Source organism: Sceloporus undulatus, chromosome 4, assembly GCF_019175285.1.
Source record: "Sceloporus undulatus isolate JIND9_A2432 ecotype Alabama chromosome 4, SceUnd_v1.1, whole genome shotgun sequence".
In the NCBI taxonomy this organism is placed as follows: domain Eukaryota; kingdom Metazoa; phylum Chordata; class Lepidosauria; order Squamata; family Phrynosomatidae; genus Sceloporus; species Sceloporus undulatus.
The window spans coordinates 33060573-33082750 of NC_056525.1; the positions used below are offsets into that span (position 1 = coordinate 33060573).

Consider the following 22178-nt stretch of genomic DNA (forward strand, 5'->3'; position numbering starts at 1 on the left):
CCTTTCTCTCAATATAGGGACTCAAGATGGCATGATAGACATAGTTCTATCTGCCTGCCTTTAAGTATCTCTGTTTTTTCAGTAGTGATACCATAAAAATACAGCCTTGACACAATGAGTTAGATTGATTGACCACCGAAATGGCCAATCAGTTCAAGTATATACTTTTGGGGACTCTAAATCACTGAATCCCACATTCAGCATGAGCATAATGCTGGCTGGGGGTTGTACAACTAGGAGTTGTAGCCCCAAAAGTAATTTTTCCAAGTTCTGCCACTGAACTATGGTCCTTGTCTCTTAGTTTTTTGGATACACAGGTCCAGTGGAAAGAGAAGCACAAAAGTTTCAGATACTCAAAACCTTTATTTCCACACTTACATTATATTTAATTCCCATGAAATATAGAATGACAGATTTATTGCAAAATAAATAGCTCCTAGAACCTGTGTGACACAATCACTTGAGTGCACTAATGGTCCATCTTGGTTCAGCAAAAGGATAGAAGTGTATGTGAAGTAGAACAAGAATTGTTCTTTTGACTTAAATCCAAGTCTTTTGTCTTCATCTAATTTACAACAATGTTGCTAATGTCCACTGTGGGCAGGAAGCAGCAGAACAACTCCAAAATACTGTATCCCAGAATGTTTTGCCGCCCTTCTTTGCCTGCTGTCATTTACTTCTCTTTTGCCTTTTCCATCCTAGTGCTAATTAGCAGAATAAAAATTTGCATGCTTTCTTCAAATCTCTGGTGTCTTCCCATGCAAAACATGGCCAGCTCAAACAGAACATACAGTGACTTACAAAGTCAAAAAGACTACCAAGTGATTGCCTAAGAAAAAACATGGCTCCGTAAAACAGTGCATATGAGGACACAACTCATTAATTAGACTGTTCCAAACAAGCACTGAACCTCTAAGAAGCAAAACATGAGAAAGATGGTCACATGTCACTATGTTCAGGCCAGATAAGAGTTGAAGATTCAGAAGACACAGTATTTTTCAAATTCAGAAGTATCAATGGCACACCATAAACAGCTTCAAATAAGGCACTAGACATGTCTCCCTAGAAACCAGATCTTACTGGAACTATATAAGGATGGGTAAAGCAATAGTTCAAAGAGTGTTGAAAGTGTTATGAGTAAACATAATTTCTTCTGATCTACCATCATCTCTCCTCAAACAAAATTTGCCTGTTCAGTATGAAACCTGTGATCTGAAACGATAGTGGGGGAAGTGTGTTCTCCGTGAACAACACTGCCTCAGCATATCATCTTCAACTCTTTGAGGAAAGGCAAAACACAATCACAATCTGTTTCCAGCTGTACAGAGCAATTAGACTCAGACACACACTCAACATACATGCATGTAGATTAAAGCCTTCATCTTTCAAGCACATACTAATAATGGTATTAGTAATCTACAGCCATTATCCTGATAATAGTCATCTGATCAAGCCAGGAAGTAATTATTATGCAAATTAATAACAGACTTGAACTTGGAAAGATTCATTAACAGGATGCTAACCTCTTGTTTCCCTTTCCAAAGCCTGTTGTTTTTCTGACATCTGCAATTTAAACATATCCTAAAAATGGCACAGTAGATGATCAGAAGTTATGAAAAGTGGGGAGGCCACCCAAGATCCATTTTTAATATTCAGCCAAGTTTGTCATCGACTTTAAGAATGGAGGAAACAATTCAACTGTTGAACCTCATAAAAGCACTCATCTTCCAGTGGGGAAATGCATTCATTCATGTGGCATAAACAAGTGTTGTCAAATGGATTAAGAGACTTTCTCACATGCTCTAATGAAAGTGAAGGGGGGAAGTACACCTTTTAATAGTCCCTATTCAGACAGCCTCTCTAAACACCAGGGCATTCACATCATGTGGAAATGTTGCAGGGAGCATTCACTGCCTGTCAATCCAACCAGAGGACCAATTGTTAAAGATCCATTGGGAAGGATTTTGTTCTGTATCTTCAGGCAAAATCTTCAAAGTCAACAGGAAGTAGTGGAGCTCTCCAGTAAGAGAACTGGCTGAATTCTGGACAAGCTAAAGAAATGCTCACATTGTTGCCGATAGGGGGAAAAAGGAGCTCTACCACCTCACCCAACCGATCATACCTAGAAGAAATAGGAGATATTAGATTAAAAATAGCACGCCTCTTTCTTTCATCCTCAAGAATTGTCCTACCTCTAAAGCCTTTGTGGACTTATTGGATGTATACAAATCCACACAGATGCAGGGTTTTAAATATTTTTTCAAGCTACTTCAATCAATTTTAATCAGTTTCCTTCTAACCCAGTTACATTCAGGTTTTTTTTTAGCATTTCAAAATCATTTTATGTTTACATGATTTTAAGTTGGTAAATTGTTTTTATGTTACACTGCCCTAGGATATTTAGACAGAGGGCGGGACATCAATATTTAAATAAATGAATGAAACTCACAGATGTAAGCAACCATCTCAGGCATCAGATGCTGGAAGGGAGCAGTGATAGCTCTTCCGACCATTCCACCTGAGATCCATGGCTTTTTCCCTCTGTTGAAGGACATTGGTATGTGTGCACCCTACGGCCTGTCCTATAACTTCAAAACTAGCCTGCTGCCCTGAGAGGAAGTACATCATTGCCAATGTTGAGCCAAGTTTCTGCTTCCAGTCCAATATTTCTTTACATGAAAGGACAGGGGTCCATTTTAATCTTTCCTTCAGGCAGCAAAATATCTTGAGCTGGTCCTATATACTCTCATCCACTTCCCTGGAGTATGCTTCTCCCTTTAATTTTATTAAAGCAACTAATTCAGTTTCCTCCATTCACCCTACACCCTACTTTTATGCCCTTCATTGTATTTACAAGGTTACACACTGGCCCTTGTCTCAGTTGTCAGGATACTTGGAGTCCTGCTGGATGATCACTTGTCTTCACACTCCTTTATGGTGGCAACTGCTAAGGCATGTAATTTCCATGTTTTGAACATCCATAAGATCTGTAGGTTTTTGACTGTTGAGACTGACCATTTGCTTGCCCAGGCCTTGGTTATTTCAAGCCTCGACTACTGTAATAGCCTCCTGAAAGGTTTGCCTTCTCACTCTGTTATTCCTCTGGTGTTATCCAGAACAGTACTGTTCAGGTTGTCTTACATTTCCCCAAATACTCAAATGTCTCTTCTCCTTACAGATGCCACCACTGGCTACCAGTTCAGGCCAAGTCTCATTTCAAGCTTTTGATCCTGGTATTTAAGGCCCTGCACCTTAACCTCCCCCAGCATCTGGCAGCTTGGCTAGCATGATATGTTCCATCTAGGAATTTAAGATCTACAGGCAAAGGATTATCAGCAATTCCAACAACGTTTATGGCTCTATCAATATTATTATTATTATTAAGACTGCAAGCCTTTCAGGACCTGGCTCCGTATTTGTGGAACAGTCTTCCTTTGCACCTCCAGCTGGAGGAGGATCTTACCCACTTTCATAAAGGGTTCAAGACCTTCCTTTTCGATGTCTGATTGCTGAGTTTCTGAGTGTGCCTAAGGTCATTGAGATGGGTAGTGACTGTTAAGGAGTTTATTTTCATGTATTAGCATAGTATTTTTAGCATTTTACCATTTTATAATGTTGTGTTTTATTGTCTGTTTTTGATTATATATGTTTGATGTTCCGCCTTTTGGTGGAAAGGGCTTTATAAATGTTGTTGTTATTGAAAAAAAGTCAATACGCTTTTAGTGGTGGATCAGAACTAGTGCAAAGTTTGGAAGCAAACACCTCATTCACTCAGGGAAAATCCCATCTTTGTAATGCCTGTTACTTTGGAAAATCACTCCATATGCTTTAGTAATATTGTTTTGCAAGCTTCAGCAATTACTGTACCTAGGATTGGCTAATTGCTGTTGGAGGAGAGAAAATTTCTAATGTGGAGATTATCATCATACGGCAAGTGTTCTTGTATATTACTAGGGAGATAATTATTTTTGCTATTGAAAAAGAATTTTGATTGTGTATTTTAAAAAAGTGCTAGGTATATATTGTGGCAAGTAAAGAGCTTGACATAGTACAAAAAAAACCGCTCTGAACACATTTAGTAGCTTACGTGGATTTATGGATTTTTATGAGTTCTTGTTTCAGTTCCCCCTTGGGGTTCACAGTGAATATACGGGATTCTGGCAACTCCACTTCCTTGTAGGCATAGACATCCTGCTCAAAAGTAAACCAAACAAGAGAAATGTCAAGGGAAATGCAAATACTCTAAGAATAAGACTTTGTCCCATCACCAACATCCCTGCACTCACACTTGGTCTGTTCCCAAATGCAGCATGGAAGGGCTTCCTGTCGGAGCCAAACAGATTCCGGATATCCATTAAGCAGGCAATTTTGAACACTTCTGGCTTCTTCTCAATCACCTCCCTAAAACATGGTGAGATGAGCATGTTACAATGGTGGTGGTACTCCTCACCTACCCCTTCCCTGACTAAAGATTTGAATGGCCCAGTTATAATAATGTACTCATTATCCAGTTTAACATCCCTTCATTCTCCCTACATTCTGTTATATTAGTGTGACTAAAACATAAAAGATAGTGGTGATGTCATGATGGCTAGGTAACTAGGAACTGAAGTTAGCTTCACGCTGTATTGATAATGTACAAATGTACCAATTTATTATCTCCTAGAGAACTGAATGGCTGCTATGAGTTACTATGCAAACACGTTAAATGCTGCTTTTCAAGAAATTTGTGAATGAAAGTCAATTACGGTATTTAGTGAATATACTGGAGGTATTTGTTAGTCAATTTAGGTTAGGTTTGGGCAAATATGGTAGGTATAGGGACCAATTTTGCCCTATCTAGGAATCTCAACCCCACAAATATATCACTGAAATTCAACGTAAGGAAGACTTTAAAATGTCATTAATATTATTTTTTGCTCATTTCAATAGCAGTTTGTGGCTCCCATATCAGTAGGGTACTGAATCCCCTCCAGATTTTAAAGGAGTTATCCAAAGTGCTGGATCATTTACTGTAAACAGGTTCAGGGCTTTGGATTATTCCTTTAAACTACTCCAAATCTGGTGTGGATTCACTGCCCCATTGGCATGGGAGCCACCAGCTACCACTACCTTGTTTTATATGAGATTTATTTTACCTTATTTTATTTTATTTATGCATGCATGCCCTTCATACCAGCAGCTTTAAACTATTGCAGTCAAGTTTGGGTAGCACAGCACTAAACTGTGGGGATTCCACAGGCCACAAAACAAGCCACATGCATCCCATGAGCTGTAAGTTGCTCACTACTGATTTTCTGTGGGACATTTTAACAGCTTGCAACCAAAACTCTATTTAGAATTACGGACTTCATAATTTGAAATTCTCCTACTTGCAAGCTGATGATTCTCATATTTCACATGTGTGATGGAACATGAAAATGCAGGAAGGAAAGTAGAGTCTAGCCCATAATATTTCCCAAATAAGTATCCCTGTGCTACAATCAACTTCCTGTCCCTCTATGTACTGAAGAAGATAAAGGAAGCATAGGCTCCAGTCCAATCGCTAGTCTCACTAGAGTAGACCCATTGAATCAATAGAATTTATCTGTTTGTTGACTCATCAGTTTACAGTTGTTTTAGTAAGTATACCCTAGTTGGACTAACCAACAGAATTCAGGCCAGAAATTCCTGGAAACTCTACACTGTGGTTGCACAGACCAGAAAATAACTAACCTGCATGTTTAAATGGAAAACTATACCTGTGCAAAGCTGAAAAGAGGCTGCTAGGTGCCAGCAGGATGGGCCCTTTGGGGAGCATCCATCCCTGGTCATTGACACATTCAAGATATCCTTTGGTGATGTGGGCCATGCCAATGGCCCTGGCAGAACAGTAGAGGAACTTGTATCCATTCCTACAATGGAAGAAGCAGCACTAAATAAAGCAGTACTTTTTGTTACACTCATCCCTTCCTTGTGTTCCTATCTCCACCTCCAACTTCAACAAGAAAACTACATATGCCCACATTCCTTTACTATTAGGGCCATGGCCATCAGTTGGAGGGGTAGGGAAAGTTGGAACTAGCTAGTGCTAAATTGCTTCCCAAGGACCACTTTACATCCAAGAAGATTCCTTTTTCACAGTCACTGTTCCCTTTTCCTCTTCCTTCAGTGCTCTCTTCTCCTTTGCTTAGAACTATTATCTCCATAATTAAATGATCCCAGCCAATCAGGGATCACATGGTGAATGTAATTAAGACACAATATAATACAGCCAATCTAGTTTGACTATGAGCCAGTGTCACACTCACTGTGAACAAATGAAGCTAAGTTACACAGAAAGCAAATACTTCCTTCATTGTTTATTTTCATGTGTAGGAACTGTGTAGCCATCCAGATTTCCACCCTGGATATAGGTGGAGGGCACCAGCAGTAGCACTCTACTGAAGGTATTTCTTTCCATTGCTGAAATGGGATAATTTGTAATGCTGATGAATTACCCATGACCTCATTTTCCCTTTCATAGAAAGTCGCTCTAAGTATCCTACACCATTGCTGGTCTCTCTTGCAGATTTCCAGTTATTTCTCTTCATTACCATAAGAAAACAGATAACCTCCCAAATGGTAGCAACCTGTGCTCACTACTACTTGGAACAGGTTACTTACCATCTACGGTTGATGGCAATTGTAGCCTGGCAACCTTTGGAGGGCTGCAAGCTGACCGCTCCTGCTATCTATTCAAGCCAAGTAAAATCCCAACAAAAGTGACAATTTAGAAACAATAATCTGTACAATAATGCTCATGAAGAAAGTAAGTGCAGGGGGAAGTTATGGCAGAGGTACAGAAACATCAAGAGGATACAAGCATCCCTGGAGAAGCCAGGAGTTGGGAGAGTGGCTTATGGTAAAATATTAGTTAAATTTAGGCCCTTTAGGTCTGCTGGCGCCTCTGCTTGCTCCGCGAGGGAGCCGCAGCTTCCATACTGCGGGGCTCCCTCACGGAGCAAAAAGGAGTTGGTAAAAGCGGCTTCTTTTTGCACTGCGGAAATGATGCCGCAAGGTGCCAATGGCGCACTCATGGCGTCATTTCTGCCGCGCGATGTGCGGACGCTAGGTGTCCGTGATGTCAAAATGGCAGCGCCCGTGTAGAACGGGCGCCACCATTTTATACGCGCTCAGTGCATACTAGGGTTAGGGGCGTCCGGAAAGGACGCCCCTTTCTAACCCTAGTACGTGTTGAGCACTTACTAGGGTGCTCATCTGTAAAGGGCCTTAGATACTGTTTTGCAGTAAGGGAACAAACTGAAAACTCATTTTGCAGTTAGCAGGAATAAAAAAGTGGAAACAGCAATAGTTTGTTCTTCACCTAGTTTTGCAAAAACAACAACAAATTAATATTACTGCCAGAATCTTCAGCCAGCATGACCAGTGGTGTTTTGGAAGTTTTAGTCCAAAAGAGTGGAATTGCCGAGCTGTGCTTCTCAACAATTCTAAGAGGGTCTCCTCCGATGTGCCCTCCCCAGCTGCATTAACACCTTTCTCCTGGGAACCTGATTGACACAAACATTGGCTTCATTTCAGTGCCAAGATAAATCTTGGCTTTTTATTAAAGCTTTTGGAGCAGAGTGATCATGTTTTAGTGCACATGGTTTTACCTTAACTTGTTTTTAACTTTAGAAACTTGTTTTAAGTTGTTGTTTTGCACTAGCCTGTTTAAATTTTCCATGCTCTCTGTTCCCTAACCCAATTTTTTTTTTTTTTTGATACAGTATGGGATATAAATAGTGAGATAGATAAGAGACAGACAAACAGAAAGACAAATAAATAGATAGCTTTTAATCTACTCAGTAGTTTCAGCACACATCTGAATAAGACGGTACACACTGCCCTCCAGTGATCACTGTAGTGATTCACAGGGGCTGACCAGCAAGTATGCCCTGTTCTTGCCTATGGGATTGTAGCAATCTCATTCCCACCTGAAAGCTCTCAAACATGCCCAGTACCTACAGGTGGATTTTGTGGAATAATTTAGCAATGCCTTGATGGGTCCAGTCTTTCCCCAGATGTGGTAAGATGTGACCTAGAGCATCAGACCTGGTAAGAAAGAAATGGACACATTAGAAACTATAGGAGTCACCTGAAAGTACAACTTCTGCGGTTCACCTCAAGATGGATGGTCTACCACAGAACAGCTGCTGACTATTATACATTCAGAGGAGGACCTGCACCAAAATGTTGTGATATACTATCTCTTTCTGGTCAGGGTTCCAACCAGCCAAGTATGCCTTCTTCTACAATCTGATAAACTGTGAAAGACTCAGGCAGGCCAATGCACCCTCTCCCCACCTGTTGCCACTGCAATCATAGACTTCATTGGCATGATTTGGAAAAAGATCCCCCTCCAAACCTATACAGTGGTGCCTCGGGTTACGAAATTAATTCGTTCCGCGGCCGCTTTCGTAACCCGAAAAGCCTTCGTAAGCCGAATTGCCATAGGCGCTAATGGGGAAAAGCCGCGATTCCGTGTAAAATAGCGCCGAAAAGCACCAAAAGTTTTTTCGTAACCTGAAAAAACATTCGTAACCCGGAACAATAATTCCCTATGGGATTTTTTCGTATCCCGAAAATTTCGTAACCTGGGTATTTCGTATCCCGAGGTACCACTGTATGTGCTTTCCTTCTTAAACTTTTGAAAATTTTCAGCATTCCCCAGGGCATGCAATTCCACCCTTGTTTCTCAGTGGCTTAGTCTTAGCCACTTTTGTTTGCAGAAGGGCACTTAGTTCAGGAGGAGTGGTGTCAAAGAGAGTTACCTGGTAATGGTCCCATCAATGTCAGAGATTACAACCTTGTCATACCAGTTCCATAGGTATATGGTGGCTTCACAACGGCATGTGCCCTGGTACTGAGTGGTGACACTGAATACTACTTCATTAGGCCCATCTCTCAGGTGCAGACTTTTCTACAGTGAAGACAGATTCTTTTAATCATTATTACAATCAACTACAACCACTTTTTCAACATCTCAGTAACTATGGATTACTCAACAATTACTCTGTGTTTCAGATCCTGCATTTTTTCAGAAATAAGTTGCCTAACAATCAGTGGTAAAAAAGTAAAGAGGTTTATTCATTCTCCATTTATATTTATATCCTGATAATCTCAGGAAGACATCCAAGGCTCACCTCTCTTTCCCTCTCCTGTCTCCTTTCTCCTTCTCCCTTGAGCATGACAACTCCTCTGGGGGTCAAGTGAAGATGAGAGATTAACTTGCCCAGGGTTACCCAGTGAACACAATGATTAATACATTCTACCATCATTCTTTATACTCTCAGCGACAAGGCATATGAATAGCATCCCATTCATCTACCTAGATGCTGAGTGTCTTACTTTTTTTGGCCATATCCTCAGTAATAGGCTTCAGCCCCTCTCCTGCCCTTGAGTACAAGAAAGGATGCCCAAATTCTACTCACTGCCCCCAACTAATTCAGCCTAAGGACTGGAGTGCAGCTTTGGTGTGGCTTTTGGACCCTTAGGACTCATGCATCATTGAAATACCATACCTCCAAAGTGACTCGAAGCAGCTTTATTTTGGCCTGTCTGTAACAGGCCTATATCCCTCTGCTGTGTTGCTCAAATAATGAAAGGACCCATAATTAAATATTCCATGTCACTGGGAAAAGTGAAGCAATTCTACTCCTTTGTTCAAAAATGTGTGGCTGGGGTAGAAGTCAGGTGAACTTAAGTACTTTAAAGGACATTGATTTCAATCATCTTTTAAAAAATCACATTCTTTCTCACTGACACCAAATTCTTTCCCACTGACACCAGTGGAGTCTGGAAGTATTTAACATTTTGTGCTTCTGGTGACTGTATTTCTGCATGTTGGAGTTAAACTAGATGAGCACTTGATGGTACATTCCAGCTCTATTATTCTAACAGAGATTGAACCAATGGAAAATGTTCATCTTTGGTAATAAATTTCTGTATCAACTTCCAGGATCTAAATCATCATTTATTTATTTATTTATTTATTTATTTATATACATACATGGGAGTAAAAATTGCAAAGGTTTTTCTCCCTGCTACACAGGATTGTGAGAGATTTTTAAAAATGATTCTTCACAGTTTGGGTCTTTAAAATTGAAATTATTTGCTGCTGTAGCTGTGTGTCATCAAATAATTTCCAACTTATGTCAACCCTATGGCCAACACATCACAGGATTTTACTGGCAAGAATTTCTTGTTGGGGTTTGTCACTGTCTTCCTCTGAGGCTGAAAAATGTGACTTGCCCAAGGTCAGCCAGTGGGTTTCTATTGCTGAGTGAGGATTTGAACTCTGGTCTCCAGAGTTTTGGTTCAGTTCTCAAACCACTATACTAAGCTGACTCTCTTAATTGCTTCCTAAATCATTTCCCCCAAAAACAGAAAATCAATTTTAGATGTTTACACAAACAATCTTTAGTACAAAAAAGAAAATGAAAAAGGCCTGGTTTTCTCATTTTTGTGCAGGAGTGAAAAATCTGACACTGGACTATTTGGGTGGGGTATTTCAACATGTCAAATACACTTTCAACTGAGAAAGAAAAAAGTGCACTGTTCTTTCCATTTTTAATCTGTTTATATTCTTCCACCCCCATTTTAAAAAGTATCAAAGCCTTTAAAATGGGTACACAGCAGTTCCCACTCCATGAATCTGTATTTCTCTTAGTTTGGCTTAGAGAAATGAGTCCCTTTGGACTTTGTACTCCTAAGCATCATAGCAGGATACCTATTAATAACCGAGGCAATCATTAAATGCTTAATCTACAAAAATTCACTGCTTATGGCATAGAAACCTTTCATTTGAGCAGCCACTCAGACCTGATACTTCTTAGCTTCTAAAGACCAGTTTTTAGAATCCTCTGGAGTCTGCAACTCATCAGCAAGCTGTTTGAGTTGTAATTGCAGAGGACCCACTAAAAAGGGTCAAAAAAATGTTTGGAGGCCTATCTCTCTAAATTGAAAAATATATGACTTATTCAATTTATTACACATAGTACTAAATCAGCAAAGATGGGAGAAAATCCTCAAACCCACATACAATTTGATCTGAAGAGAGTCTTAAGGATTTCTTGTAGGTTGGAAGAAACTTTTGCATGATAGCATCTGGTACAGTTGTTTCCCTTTGGCCTAAGGATATAGACTCATCACCACTGGATGAAGCATCTTCTCTTCTGTGGTACACAGGAGCAGAATGAGACATCAGAGTAAAAAGGGCACTGGAAGTGTTGGATAAGTCACATTCATTACTTGGGAGCGGGACAGAAAGGTGCAGCACTACACAGAACCTATGAATTTGGAAGCAATTAAGAATGGGCATCATGGGTATGTCCAGATGTTGGACAGCTGAGGATGATGAAAGATGATGGAAGCTGCAGTGCAACAACATCTAGGGGGTTACATGTTCCCCAGTGCCTAGATTGAAGCTATTGCCAGGAAGCATAGCAATGCCCAGATGTAAGGGATAACATATTGTTACGCAAAGGAATCTGAACCGTGAAGCCAAGATGAAATATCCAGCATCACCTGTGATCTAGCAAGCTTAGCAATGTTCTTGAAGAACAGAAGAGAAACAAAGAGAACACAACTATTCCATAAGACTTTTGATAGACCAGTTTCCATATCAAGGAATGGAAATCCCCACCCATAAACCCCACACTGAGTGATGGTTATGGGGCTGTGAAGGCTAGCCTTGCCAACAAAAAGGTTTTTCTGCACTGACTCAGTGTATTGGAGAAAGACCCTCATATCCTCATGCACACCTGCAGAATTCAGACATGCAATGCAAGAACCTTGATTGAACTTATGAAGTTACTTTGAAACCATAATTCATTTCCATGCCTTGCTATAATGTTTCAAAAACAATTCATTGCAACTTGTTTTATAACTTAATGAATTGCTCATAACACAACTCTTCTCTTATTGGAACCCAAGCATTGTCAGGCCATTTTGTGTTTTTTATTTCACTTTTGGATTTTGTTGTACAAGGCTCAGTACCATATTCATTTAGAAAACAATGACCTTTGTCCTTAGAAACTTGGAATTCTGCTTTATATCAAGATATTATGAGAGTATGACAGCTTACCTCTGAAGAGAGGAGTCCCCTGGATGTTTGCCTACTGTATCAATTTTCTGCACACTGGATTCATGCTAGGGACACAACAGATTGGCAACATTAAAGCTTTCTTAAATGCCAGTATCAAAGTAAGACTTTATCCATGCTACAAAGGATGATATACAGTGTTGTTGTTGTTGTTGTTGTATACCTTCAAGTAATTTCTGACTTAGGGGAATCAAACAATGAACCTATCGTGCAGTTTTCATGTCAAGAATTGTTCAGAGGAGGGTTGCTTTTGAATTCCTCTGAGTCTAAGAGCATGTGACTTGCCCAATGTTACCCAATGTGTTTGCAAGGCTGTGATTTGAATCCTGGTCTCCAGAGTAATAGTCCAATGCTCAAACCACTACACCATGCCAGCTCTCAACATCCTAGTACAGACACACATATCAGAGGGAAGCTTATTTTTATTTAGCTCATAATATCCTGTCTACCATATACATAGAATGTTTCTGGTTAAGTCACATAGGTAACTGGCCTAGAAAAGCTGCCTATCACGCTAAAGAAGATCTGTTTCTATTTTTCTTCCAACCTTATTAGCCACCTTCTACACTGATGGTATTACTTCAGTTAAAAAGAAAGTAAACTGGAGAGGAATGACATCACATAGAACAAATAATCTTAAAATTAAATTGAGTTTGTTGTTGTCATTTGACCCTCAGAAAATCATATCAATTTAAAGCATGCTAAGGAAGCAAGAATCATGTCTTTTTGCCTTCTCTTCATTACCATGAACACACACACTTCAGGTCCTTTTGAGTGTTGCCTCAACAGCAATGAAGAGAAAGCAGCTTTATCTCCTTTCCACATCACTGAGGTAGAGCCAGCTTCCTAAGGCACAAGTGCCATTCTGACACTAAAAAATGTACCTTGCATTACTTGCTCCTCCCACATGACCATAGGCTTTTAATTGTTTCAGAGAAACTAATGACAATCCCTCCTATGCCCATATTAAAATATATTCCCAGATAAAGCTTTCTGCTATCCACTATTGTCCACTTTCTCATCCATGCTGACCACTTGAGTTGAAACCTAGCAACAATATTTTGGTATGGGTTTTTGAATGCCACATCATGGCTTCAGACAATGTCTCAGTGCATGTACCTCCTCATTAGATAATTCTCGCCGCCGCCAAGAAAACCACCACCTGCCACCCTTCTTGGGCATCTTTTCCTTCATTAGTCTGTCAACAGTACTCTGAAAATATAGAGAAAAGAGACTCAGTAGCAAGTTATGCTCATTTCCAAAATAGCTTACCTACACTAGTTCGTTAGTGATCTGGTAGTAAGAGAACTTCTGTGCCAAGGGTCCATATTTCAGTAGCAGAGGACATGCTTTGCATGGAGTCCCTGATTATCTCCATGGAGAGCTAAGAAAGATCCCCGCCTGAGAACCTGGAAAGTTGCTGCCAGTCAGTGTTTCTCTGAAGATGCTGGCAAAACGTCAGGAAGAAACTCTCTTAGAACATGGCCACATAGCCTGAAAAACCCACAAAAAACTACGGATGCCTGCCATGAAAGCCTTCAACTTCACAATGTTGATAATATTGAACTAGATGGACTAACTCAGTATAAGGCAGCTTTCCATCAACCCTGACAAGATCAAATGAAAGGATAGAGAGAGATGGGTCGTTGTTGTTATTACTACTACTACTACTACTACTATTAATTTATATTCCACCCTTTTCCCAAAACTGGGACTCAGGGCGGTTTGGGACCGGAAGTGTTATGGACTTTGGATTTTTTAAAGATTTTGAAATACTTGCATATACAAATTGGGATTATCTTGGAGACAGGCTCCAAGTCTAAACATGAAATTCATGTATGTTTCATATACACCTCATACACATAGCCTGAAGGTAATTTTATACACATTATTTTAATAATGTTGTGCATTAAATCAAGTCTATATACACTAAACCATCAGAAAGCAAAAGAGTCGCTACCTCAGCAATCCATGTGGACAATTTTGTAATATTTTGGACTTCTAGATAGGGGATATACAAATTGTAGTTACTTCTCTTATTCTGTGATTCTTTCCTATATGAATGTCTTATTTTCTAACATTACTTTGACAAAGCCTAAATGGAACATGGTATCTCACAGCTCATTCTATAATATATCATCACTGGCATTCAAGTCTCCTACACTAGTGCATTCTGCAACAGACCTGATTTATTTATTTCTAGATGGTGCAACACAAAGCCTAGGACTGGGTTGAGCAATCATGCCAGAACTTCCAGTTCTGGAACCTGACACTTCTTAGTGGCAATTTGTTGTTTTTATTCTTTCATTTTAAGTTTGATAAGTACATTACACCAGAGAACAATGAAACATAAAGATTTGTGGTATTACACAGAAAAGAAATCATCTTGGTAGTCTACAGATGTGAGAGCATCCAATGGCATTAGGAGTACAGCTGGACCTTGGTATCCATGGGGATCTGTTCCAGATACCAAAATATTCAGACCTCAAGTCCCCTTCTCCCTAATGGCATTGCATTGGAGACAACGGGGGCTTGCTGTTCACAGATGTTTAAATCTATGTATGGCAAACCCGTGGATAAGGAGGCCCCACTGTATTAAAGATTTCGACAGAAGTATAAAATGCTATTTCTTGGAACATGAGGCTTTCCGAGAGATATTGCCAGCTTGTTCACTGTTGTAGTATTTCATGCAGATTTTATGCTAGAGTCTTCAAAACTAGGAGTTCAAATGGGATATTACATAGAATTAGAATCTCAAAATTGTTTGAACTTACCTTAGGAAGAGTCTTTTGGAAAGCTTGTAGGGAGAGAAGCATAGGTGCAGCAACTGCCCAGTTGTAATATCTGCAAGTACATATATAACCATGTATATTTTGTATATGGCTACATGTACTGGGTAGCAAGGCACCAAGTACAGAATGGCCATTAAAGCCACACACTGGAATGACATAGTACAGTATACTGAATATATTATTACCTGGAGACATATCTACACCCAACTGCCCATTAAGATTCTTCTACAAACAGAAGGCTGAAATTTCATACACACATCAGAGACTCAGGGGGAAGGGATCCAAAAATTGCCATTTCAATCAATCGCTCCCTTAGAAAGTGTAACATGAAGAAGTGTACTCCATAACAACAGCCCAGCAGATATTAAGCCAAGCAAAGCCAAACTACACCATATTTTACTGTTGTCAGTGTTGCTGAGTTTACAACAAGAGGGAAGGAATGTAGACCTGCTCTTCACACACATTTGCCATCTTTGAATCATACTGGGGTATTATTACAGTCACACCAGAGCACCAAACACACTGGGGGGGAAGGAAAATGGGGAAAAAGAAGAGAATCTTCCCACTGCAATCCTTGATGAGGGCAAAGAAAAGCCTGTTTCAATGAATTAATAAGTATTTTCTGCTTATATGAGCCTGCCCAAGTTTTAAGATTCTTAGGGGAGAGCATTCTCTCATTGTCATGTCTTTGATGGCTGCTCTCAGAAAGTCGAATTCCCTCCCATGTGAGAGTCAATTGGCCCCGTCCTTGCTCTCTTTCCACCAAAAAGGCAGAATATTTTTACTCTGAAAGGCCTTTGGCTCTTACCTGGCTGTGGTAGAAAAGTATATTATCTTTTATCATCTTTGATAAAAGATTTTTTAAGCTGTTTTAAATTTTTGCTTTAAGAGGAGTGCTTATTTAATGGATTTTTTAAAAATAAAATTTAGGTATAGTTTGTTTTAATCTTTGTTCTAATCCACTTTGAGTCTTATGCTGGAAGAAAGGTGGAATGTAAACTGAATGAATGAGCAAACAAACATATGAATGCACTCTGAAGGTACTAATGTTTATATATACATACACGTACAGAAAGCTGGTATAGGGAATACAAACATATCAGAGTAGAAAGTGACTTTTCTACTCACTTCTTGTGGATCTGTATCACCAAGTTTGGGTCCTCAAGAATTGCTGGGTTCTCTGCAAACTCTTGATAGGAAACTATATGCTTCATAAACCTCTCAGCTAGAAATGGAAGTGAAATAAAAAATACAGGCCAGTTTGCCAGAATACCCCACCATGTGAAATTATTGGTTTCTGTTACCCAGAGGACAAAAAAATGTAAGGTGTTACTTCATTTTACCACAGCAGCCATACACACACAGTCCTGTGTTTCACACATCATAAAAAGATCTATACTTCATACATTTATTGATGGCATGCTAGTTTGATTGTCATGTTTTCCCCAAGGAACCCATGGAAGTATACGTTGACCAAGATAACACAAATGCTATCAGAGCAATCTAGCTGTGCTCACAAAAATAGTTTCCTACGTGACAGCCTTAGCCAGCATACCCAGTAGTGAGAAATTCTGGGAACTGCAATCCAAGAACATCTGGAGTACTGCATAACCAAACCCTGATCTAGTACCTGGTTAGATCAGAGAACAAAAGACGATGTTCAAATCTCTTGTGATGTTTTTAAAGATAATGTTAAACAGAAGGTGATTTAGGTTGGGACTGTAGCTGTGAGAGAAATTTTTTAGTGCGCGCGCATGCGCGTGCACATACACACACCTACTTCTTCTCAAACCAAATCACCCAATGTGTGGGAAACCATACATTATCTGTATATTTTGTTTCACAGAATACATAACAACTTTGGAAATAATATTTTAGAAGGAAAAATAAGAAGATGGAAGATTAACCCTCCTTCCTCCACCTCCATGGCTTCAGTCTGTGGTAGGGCTTCCTATACTGTATTCACCGTGTAGAATCCATGGTAAATCCAGTCATAGCTCTCTTGTCATATAATCTAGTTCATCCCTCTACTTCTAAGACTATGTGGTATGGGGGGATGGCAATAATTGTTTTCAAATGTTTCAAGGACCAGCACTATAGCTGTGCCCACTGGTTCCAAATATACCTTTTTCTAACCTGGAAATTTGTCAGGGACCTACAGCTTAGGGACTGGAATTAGTATCGGAACAACTGCTTTGGGTAGCACTGAATTAGTTGCACCCTAAGCATCTTGTTACATCTCTTTCTTCCACCAAGACAAGTAGACATAATTTTAAACAGGTTTAATCTGCTAGCATTGTAGAAGATCAGTACATGCCCATGCATTCTCTCACACATAGCCCTTTGATTGAACACTCTAAGTCCCAATGCACAGTTTCTTCCATTTATTTGGACATACCATGAGAAAACTCCCCATCATCCCCAAGACCTCCGCAGACAGACAGGAGGATATGGGGTGTTTGGTTGCATGATGAGTGTTCCAACAGATTATCTGAACTGCAGTCAACAGTAGCATCACCCAGCCAAGGGGCATGAGAGAAATTGCCAGGATCAGTTTGCGCATCGCCACTCAGCTCAGCATCACTGACAACAGAAGAGAAAGAAGAACAAAGCATCGATGCCAAACCAGCCATCAAGTTACCGCTATGTCTTAAGTTATTGAGAAAAGGATGAGAAAGAGGAGAGTCTTTGATTCTTGAAAGAGCAGCAAGAAGATATCCTTTTTGTTCTAGGAAGTTATCCCTCATGTCTTATTGTTTTTGGTGGAAGCAACAGTGGTAAGGATCACACTTATTTTATAATGTTACAGTTATGCACATATTTTTAAAGAACCATCAAGGAACATCCTTTATTATAATATGCCTCTTCTAGCCACACTGCCACTATGGTGCCTGCTGTAATTCAACAGCAACAGTAGCAGCTCTCTAAAATGCTGGAGGGGGCAAGAAACCCATCCACCCCCATATTATAGAAGCCTGATGGTCTGAATGACAGAGTGTCTACGTTTCTATAAAGGCAGGCTAAGAAATCTGGGGTTTTATGCCATCATTGATTTTCAGAAACATGCTTCTGTTGATGGTGGCCCCACAGATGGGGGTGGTGACAGCAAACTGAAGCATCAGGACCAAATGTGTCGCATTGGCTACATGCTGCTCACACGTGCTTCATATATACACACACTTTTATCTATATAGGTGCAGAAACTCCTGACGTTGTGCCCATTTGGTTAATATTTTAAAATATGAATGTCACCATGTTAGCACTGTGGTCAATGAGCTGGTTTGCACACAACAATAAACTGTATATATAGATTTAGTGTTAAATATGTGGAATCTGATAATTCAGTTTGCATGTATCCCTGTCCTCTGGTGTAACCATAAAGAGACCAGAAGCATTTTCACTTTGAACTAACTGCAGTTCATCACTAAGTCCAAATTGGCATAATTAGTGCCTTGTCTTGAACTTCACTTTTTAAGAACAATGAAGACAGGAATGTGTATATAGGTGACCAAGTACAAAGGGAACCACCCTGGGCAGAGGCAACCAGGTTGGAGATGAAAAGATGAACTCAGAGGTGTAGCTATGGAGGGACAAAATGGTACTACTCCCCAATAAGAATTCACCCCCTATGGAATTTTCCTTCAGTTCCCAAATTGATAGCATTCCAGGGAGAGACACTGAAAATCAGTCATACTTAGAATTCTTGTATTTGCTGTGTGTGTCCACATTCCCTTGGACACTTTGACTGCCCCTTTGCTTCGGATGCCTAAACTCTATTTCTAAATGCTGAATTTCTAAATGCTTAATTGAAGGTTTAAATTATTGCAATGCTAGAAATTTGGAAACTGAAGAAAAAAATTAATTGGGGGCAATGTCCTCTTTTGGCCCCATCCTTCTCATAACTACAGTCCTGGTTGGAGTGAGTGAGACAGGATAGCTCGGTCAGAGAAAGAGCTGTCACACAGAAGAGGGAGCAGACTTGTTCTTTTCAGCTTCAGGTGACTGGACCAGACCAAATGGCCACAAACTGCTAAGAAAAAGCATTATGGACTATACATGGTCCTCAGTGGCTTTCTGAAGCCCCCTAGACACCTGGGCCTCCTGCCCCTACAGGGACAGCAAAATAACTCACAATTTGCCAGTCTATATTCCTGTGATCAATACACCTGAACATCCCATTCCCACTCTACTTCCAAAGCAAATGAGCCATAAGTAGAAAACAATTTAATTTCAGTTTGGCCTTTGGCTGTTTTTGATTTTTGGCCATTTTTAGAGGTGCAGCCTGGCATGAATAGGGTGCAGTGGCAAAATTTGTTCCCCTGCATTCTCTACAATTGTTTCTCCATTTTTTAAAGCTTCCTGCACTGTAGATCCTTCATTAAGGTATATAATAGAGAGGATAACCTGCAAACTCTCTTCTAGCTCTTAAATTCTATGAGTCCAGTTAAAAGTTTGCTTTCCCTGAACAAACCAGGAATATGAACAGTACCTTTTAGGGAAATAAAGTGCTAATTCCTCTGCATCCAAATTCGAGAGGTCCTCTAAGTAAATATCAGTAGGTCCTAGGTGGGGGCTTCTCTTCACATAACCTCAAAGAAATTCAGAAAGAATTATTAACAGTCCCCCCTAAATACAAGTGTTGCACCCCACTCATTTTGACAACATTATTTGCTTGATTCTCATTTTATTCCTAATTTCATTCTCTTGACAGGAAACTCTGGGTTCAGGCTGAACTCCAGTTTTTGCTGCTTATGGTTGAAAGCTAGGGATGCAGAATCTTAGCCAATTTTTGGGAATAATTTCATAAGTTTCTCCTTTTGGGGGCAAGATTACAATTGTCTTTGTACGTTTTTTGGACTGTAGGATTATTTGGCAAAAGAAAATCATTTGTACAAAAAACATTTTTATGTGAAAAAGAATAATCTTTGCCTAAGGAAATATAAAATAGGCTGTTTTATGTTGCAATTTTTTTCATTAAAAAGTTCCCAAATAGAAGGAAGGCTGGAAGGAAGGAAAAGAAAAGAAAATCTTTTTTTTCCTTTGATCTATTTCTTAACAGGGTGGCTCACTGTATCATGATACCCTCTCTCACTGAGGATGTGATAATATCCAAATGTTCTTTACATCCATGTTCAAACACACTACTCCCTTGTTCCATAACTCATTCCTGGCTATGTTAAAAGCCTGGATTTTTCCATAATTTTCCATAGATAATTCTCTATACCTTCTTAATAAACTGGGACCACTACATGAACAAGGGGCAAGGGGCAAGGAGAGGCCTGGCCTGAAGACTAAGAGCCCTCCTTCTGACCACCATCTTGAGGGGGAGAGAGGCCTGTTATGTTTGTTTGTTTGTTTGTTTTTTGTTTTACTTTGGATATTGTATTGTAATTCCTGTTGTACACCGCTTTGATCTAATTTGGAAAAGCAGTATATAAATAAACATTATTATTATTATTATTATTATTATTATTATTAAAAATGTTTTTTTTAAAAAAGCAAGACTCTCTACTTCTATGCTTTCATGCCCTCTAACATTTCACAGATTAAAAACTGGGTCAAATGTGGCAAAGTAACAACATAGGATGGTGAAGATGGCAAATGTTATTAACTGGGAAAAAGAGGCAAGCTAAGGGTGCATCCAGACTGACTGCAACATCCCACATTTTGTTCTTGTACTTTCCTATTTTAGACTGGATTAAAATAAATCAACCTAGAGAGATAGTATAAAAAGTCTCCGAATGTACCAGGAGCTGGCATAAAATATTCTGGGATGAGCAAAATGCATATGGATTTCCAAAATAAAACCATAAAAAACAGGAATAAACTCTGAGACTTTCTGGCCTTTTTAATCAATCTGGACACTAAGAGGGACTTGTAGCAGTTTGTGTTTGCCTGGACCAACAGGGAAGGGCAAAATTCTGCACCCTCCTTTCCTCTTTTCTGCCCCCCTCCTGAGTTAATTTACTGCAAACTAGATTTGCACTTTGAACTTAGTTTGCAGCATTTGAAGTAAGCTGACAACACTGGAATATTTTAAAAGAAGCTGCAAAAGTGGGATGACAGAGAATCAAATGGGACTCTCCCTGTCAAATCGGGACAGTCAGAGAGATAATGTGCTTTTCTTCTGACTTTAATCCCTAGTGAGAGTGATGGGGAACCTTTTTCAGCTTCCAATTTAGGAAGCTTCTTAGGGCCTGCATTCCAACAATGAGTAGGCTGAGTATATGGGAAAAAGTCAAAATAAAATGAGTAGTCTCAGATATAGTTCTTATCAATATGACCTATACTAGAGATGCATAAAATATTCCTAAATAGTCCCACATCAGATGAGAAAGGGTTTTCCTTAGTTCTGGAATTCCCAAGGAGAATTCATTGGTTTGACAGCTTCTGCTGAAGAGGTTTCTGAAGTTTGATTCTAAATGGGTAGGTACAGGCCACAGACAAAGTACTAATGCAATAATGACTTCATACAATGTTACATTATATATAGTCATATTATATGTTTATGTGTTGTATTTTTATCTTTAGCCCTTGAACAAAGCCAAAAGAATATATACAGGCTAAAACACATTGGTTTTTTATACCAATAAAACACCCTCCTGTTCTAGGCTGACTGAACTTCTGAATAGGAACACTACTGTTAGAATGCTGGGCCACACTGAAACATTTTATTGTGGGTTCCCATTTGTATGTTATATTGCATAGCTTTCATTCTCCTCTTACTTTGTTTATCCTGTTTCGGCTCTGGACTCCTGCAAGGCTCGTTGTTTACCAAACCAGTTTGCCCAGAAGATTGCACTTCTAAATTCTGATCCTGAATTTGTTCAATGGTTTCCTTGATTGCCTTGGTTCCTTCATTCTCTGTAGGTATTTTTATGTCTTGTACATCTTCTGGAAGGCTGGGAGTTGTCTCTAGATCACTGCAAATCACTTGAATGGAAGGACACAGCTCTTCTTTATTGGGAAGGCCATTTTCAGTAGGAAAAATAGGGGCTGGCTTAATAGGAGTGAGTGGAGAACACAATACACCATCAGATTCTACCATGTCCATGTCACTTTCTAAGCCTGCAGTGATGGCCACAAAGTGAGTTTTCTCACACACGGTAATGGTACTGGCAGTGCTGATGGGGGTACTTGGGGTGATGGCTACTGTTGTGGAGACACTCACACCAGGTTTTGTTGCATCTGTTCGGTCTGATCTGCTTACCTTAAAGAAAAGAAAAAGACTTGAGCTGCTATGAATAACAATAAAAAGCAGA

The 22178-nt window shown here is 39.6% G+C and overlaps 1 protein-coding gene across 2 annotated transcripts in view; it reads right to left on the bottom strand.

Annotated features, from left to right (window-relative positions):
* Nucleotides 1-352: 352 nt before the first annotated feature.
* Nucleotides 353-22178, bottom strand: part of LPIN3 (lipin 3) — a 59623-nt gene continuing 37797 nt past the window's right edge. For both annotated transcript variants that reach the window (XM_042466067.1, XM_042466066.1), the window contains exons 8-21: nucleotides 21643-22126; nucleotides 19406-19505; nucleotides 17315-17499; nucleotides 16045-16141; nucleotides 14899-14968; nucleotides 13244-13336; nucleotides 12107-12171; nucleotides 11063-11195; nucleotides 8793-8941; nucleotides 7987-8073; nucleotides 5742-5894; nucleotides 4287-4401; nucleotides 4088-4191; nucleotides 353-2122 (exon numbers count right to left, since the gene is read on the bottom strand). In XM_042466067.1, coding sequence (XP_042322001.1) covers nucleotides 1978-2122; nucleotides 4088-4191; nucleotides 4287-4401; nucleotides 5742-5894; nucleotides 7987-8073; nucleotides 8793-8941; nucleotides 11063-11195; nucleotides 12107-12171; nucleotides 13244-13336; nucleotides 14899-14968; nucleotides 16045-16141; nucleotides 17315-17499; nucleotides 19406-19505; nucleotides 21643-22126 — 1980 coding nt within the window. In that variant the 3' untranslated portion in view covers nucleotides 353-1977. The remainder of the gene's footprint in view (nucleotides 2123-4087; nucleotides 4192-4286; nucleotides 4402-5741; nucleotides 5895-7986; nucleotides 8074-8792; nucleotides 8942-11062; nucleotides 11196-12106; nucleotides 12172-13243; nucleotides 13337-14898; nucleotides 14969-16044; nucleotides 16142-17314; nucleotides 17500-19405; nucleotides 19506-21642; nucleotides 22127-22178) is intronic.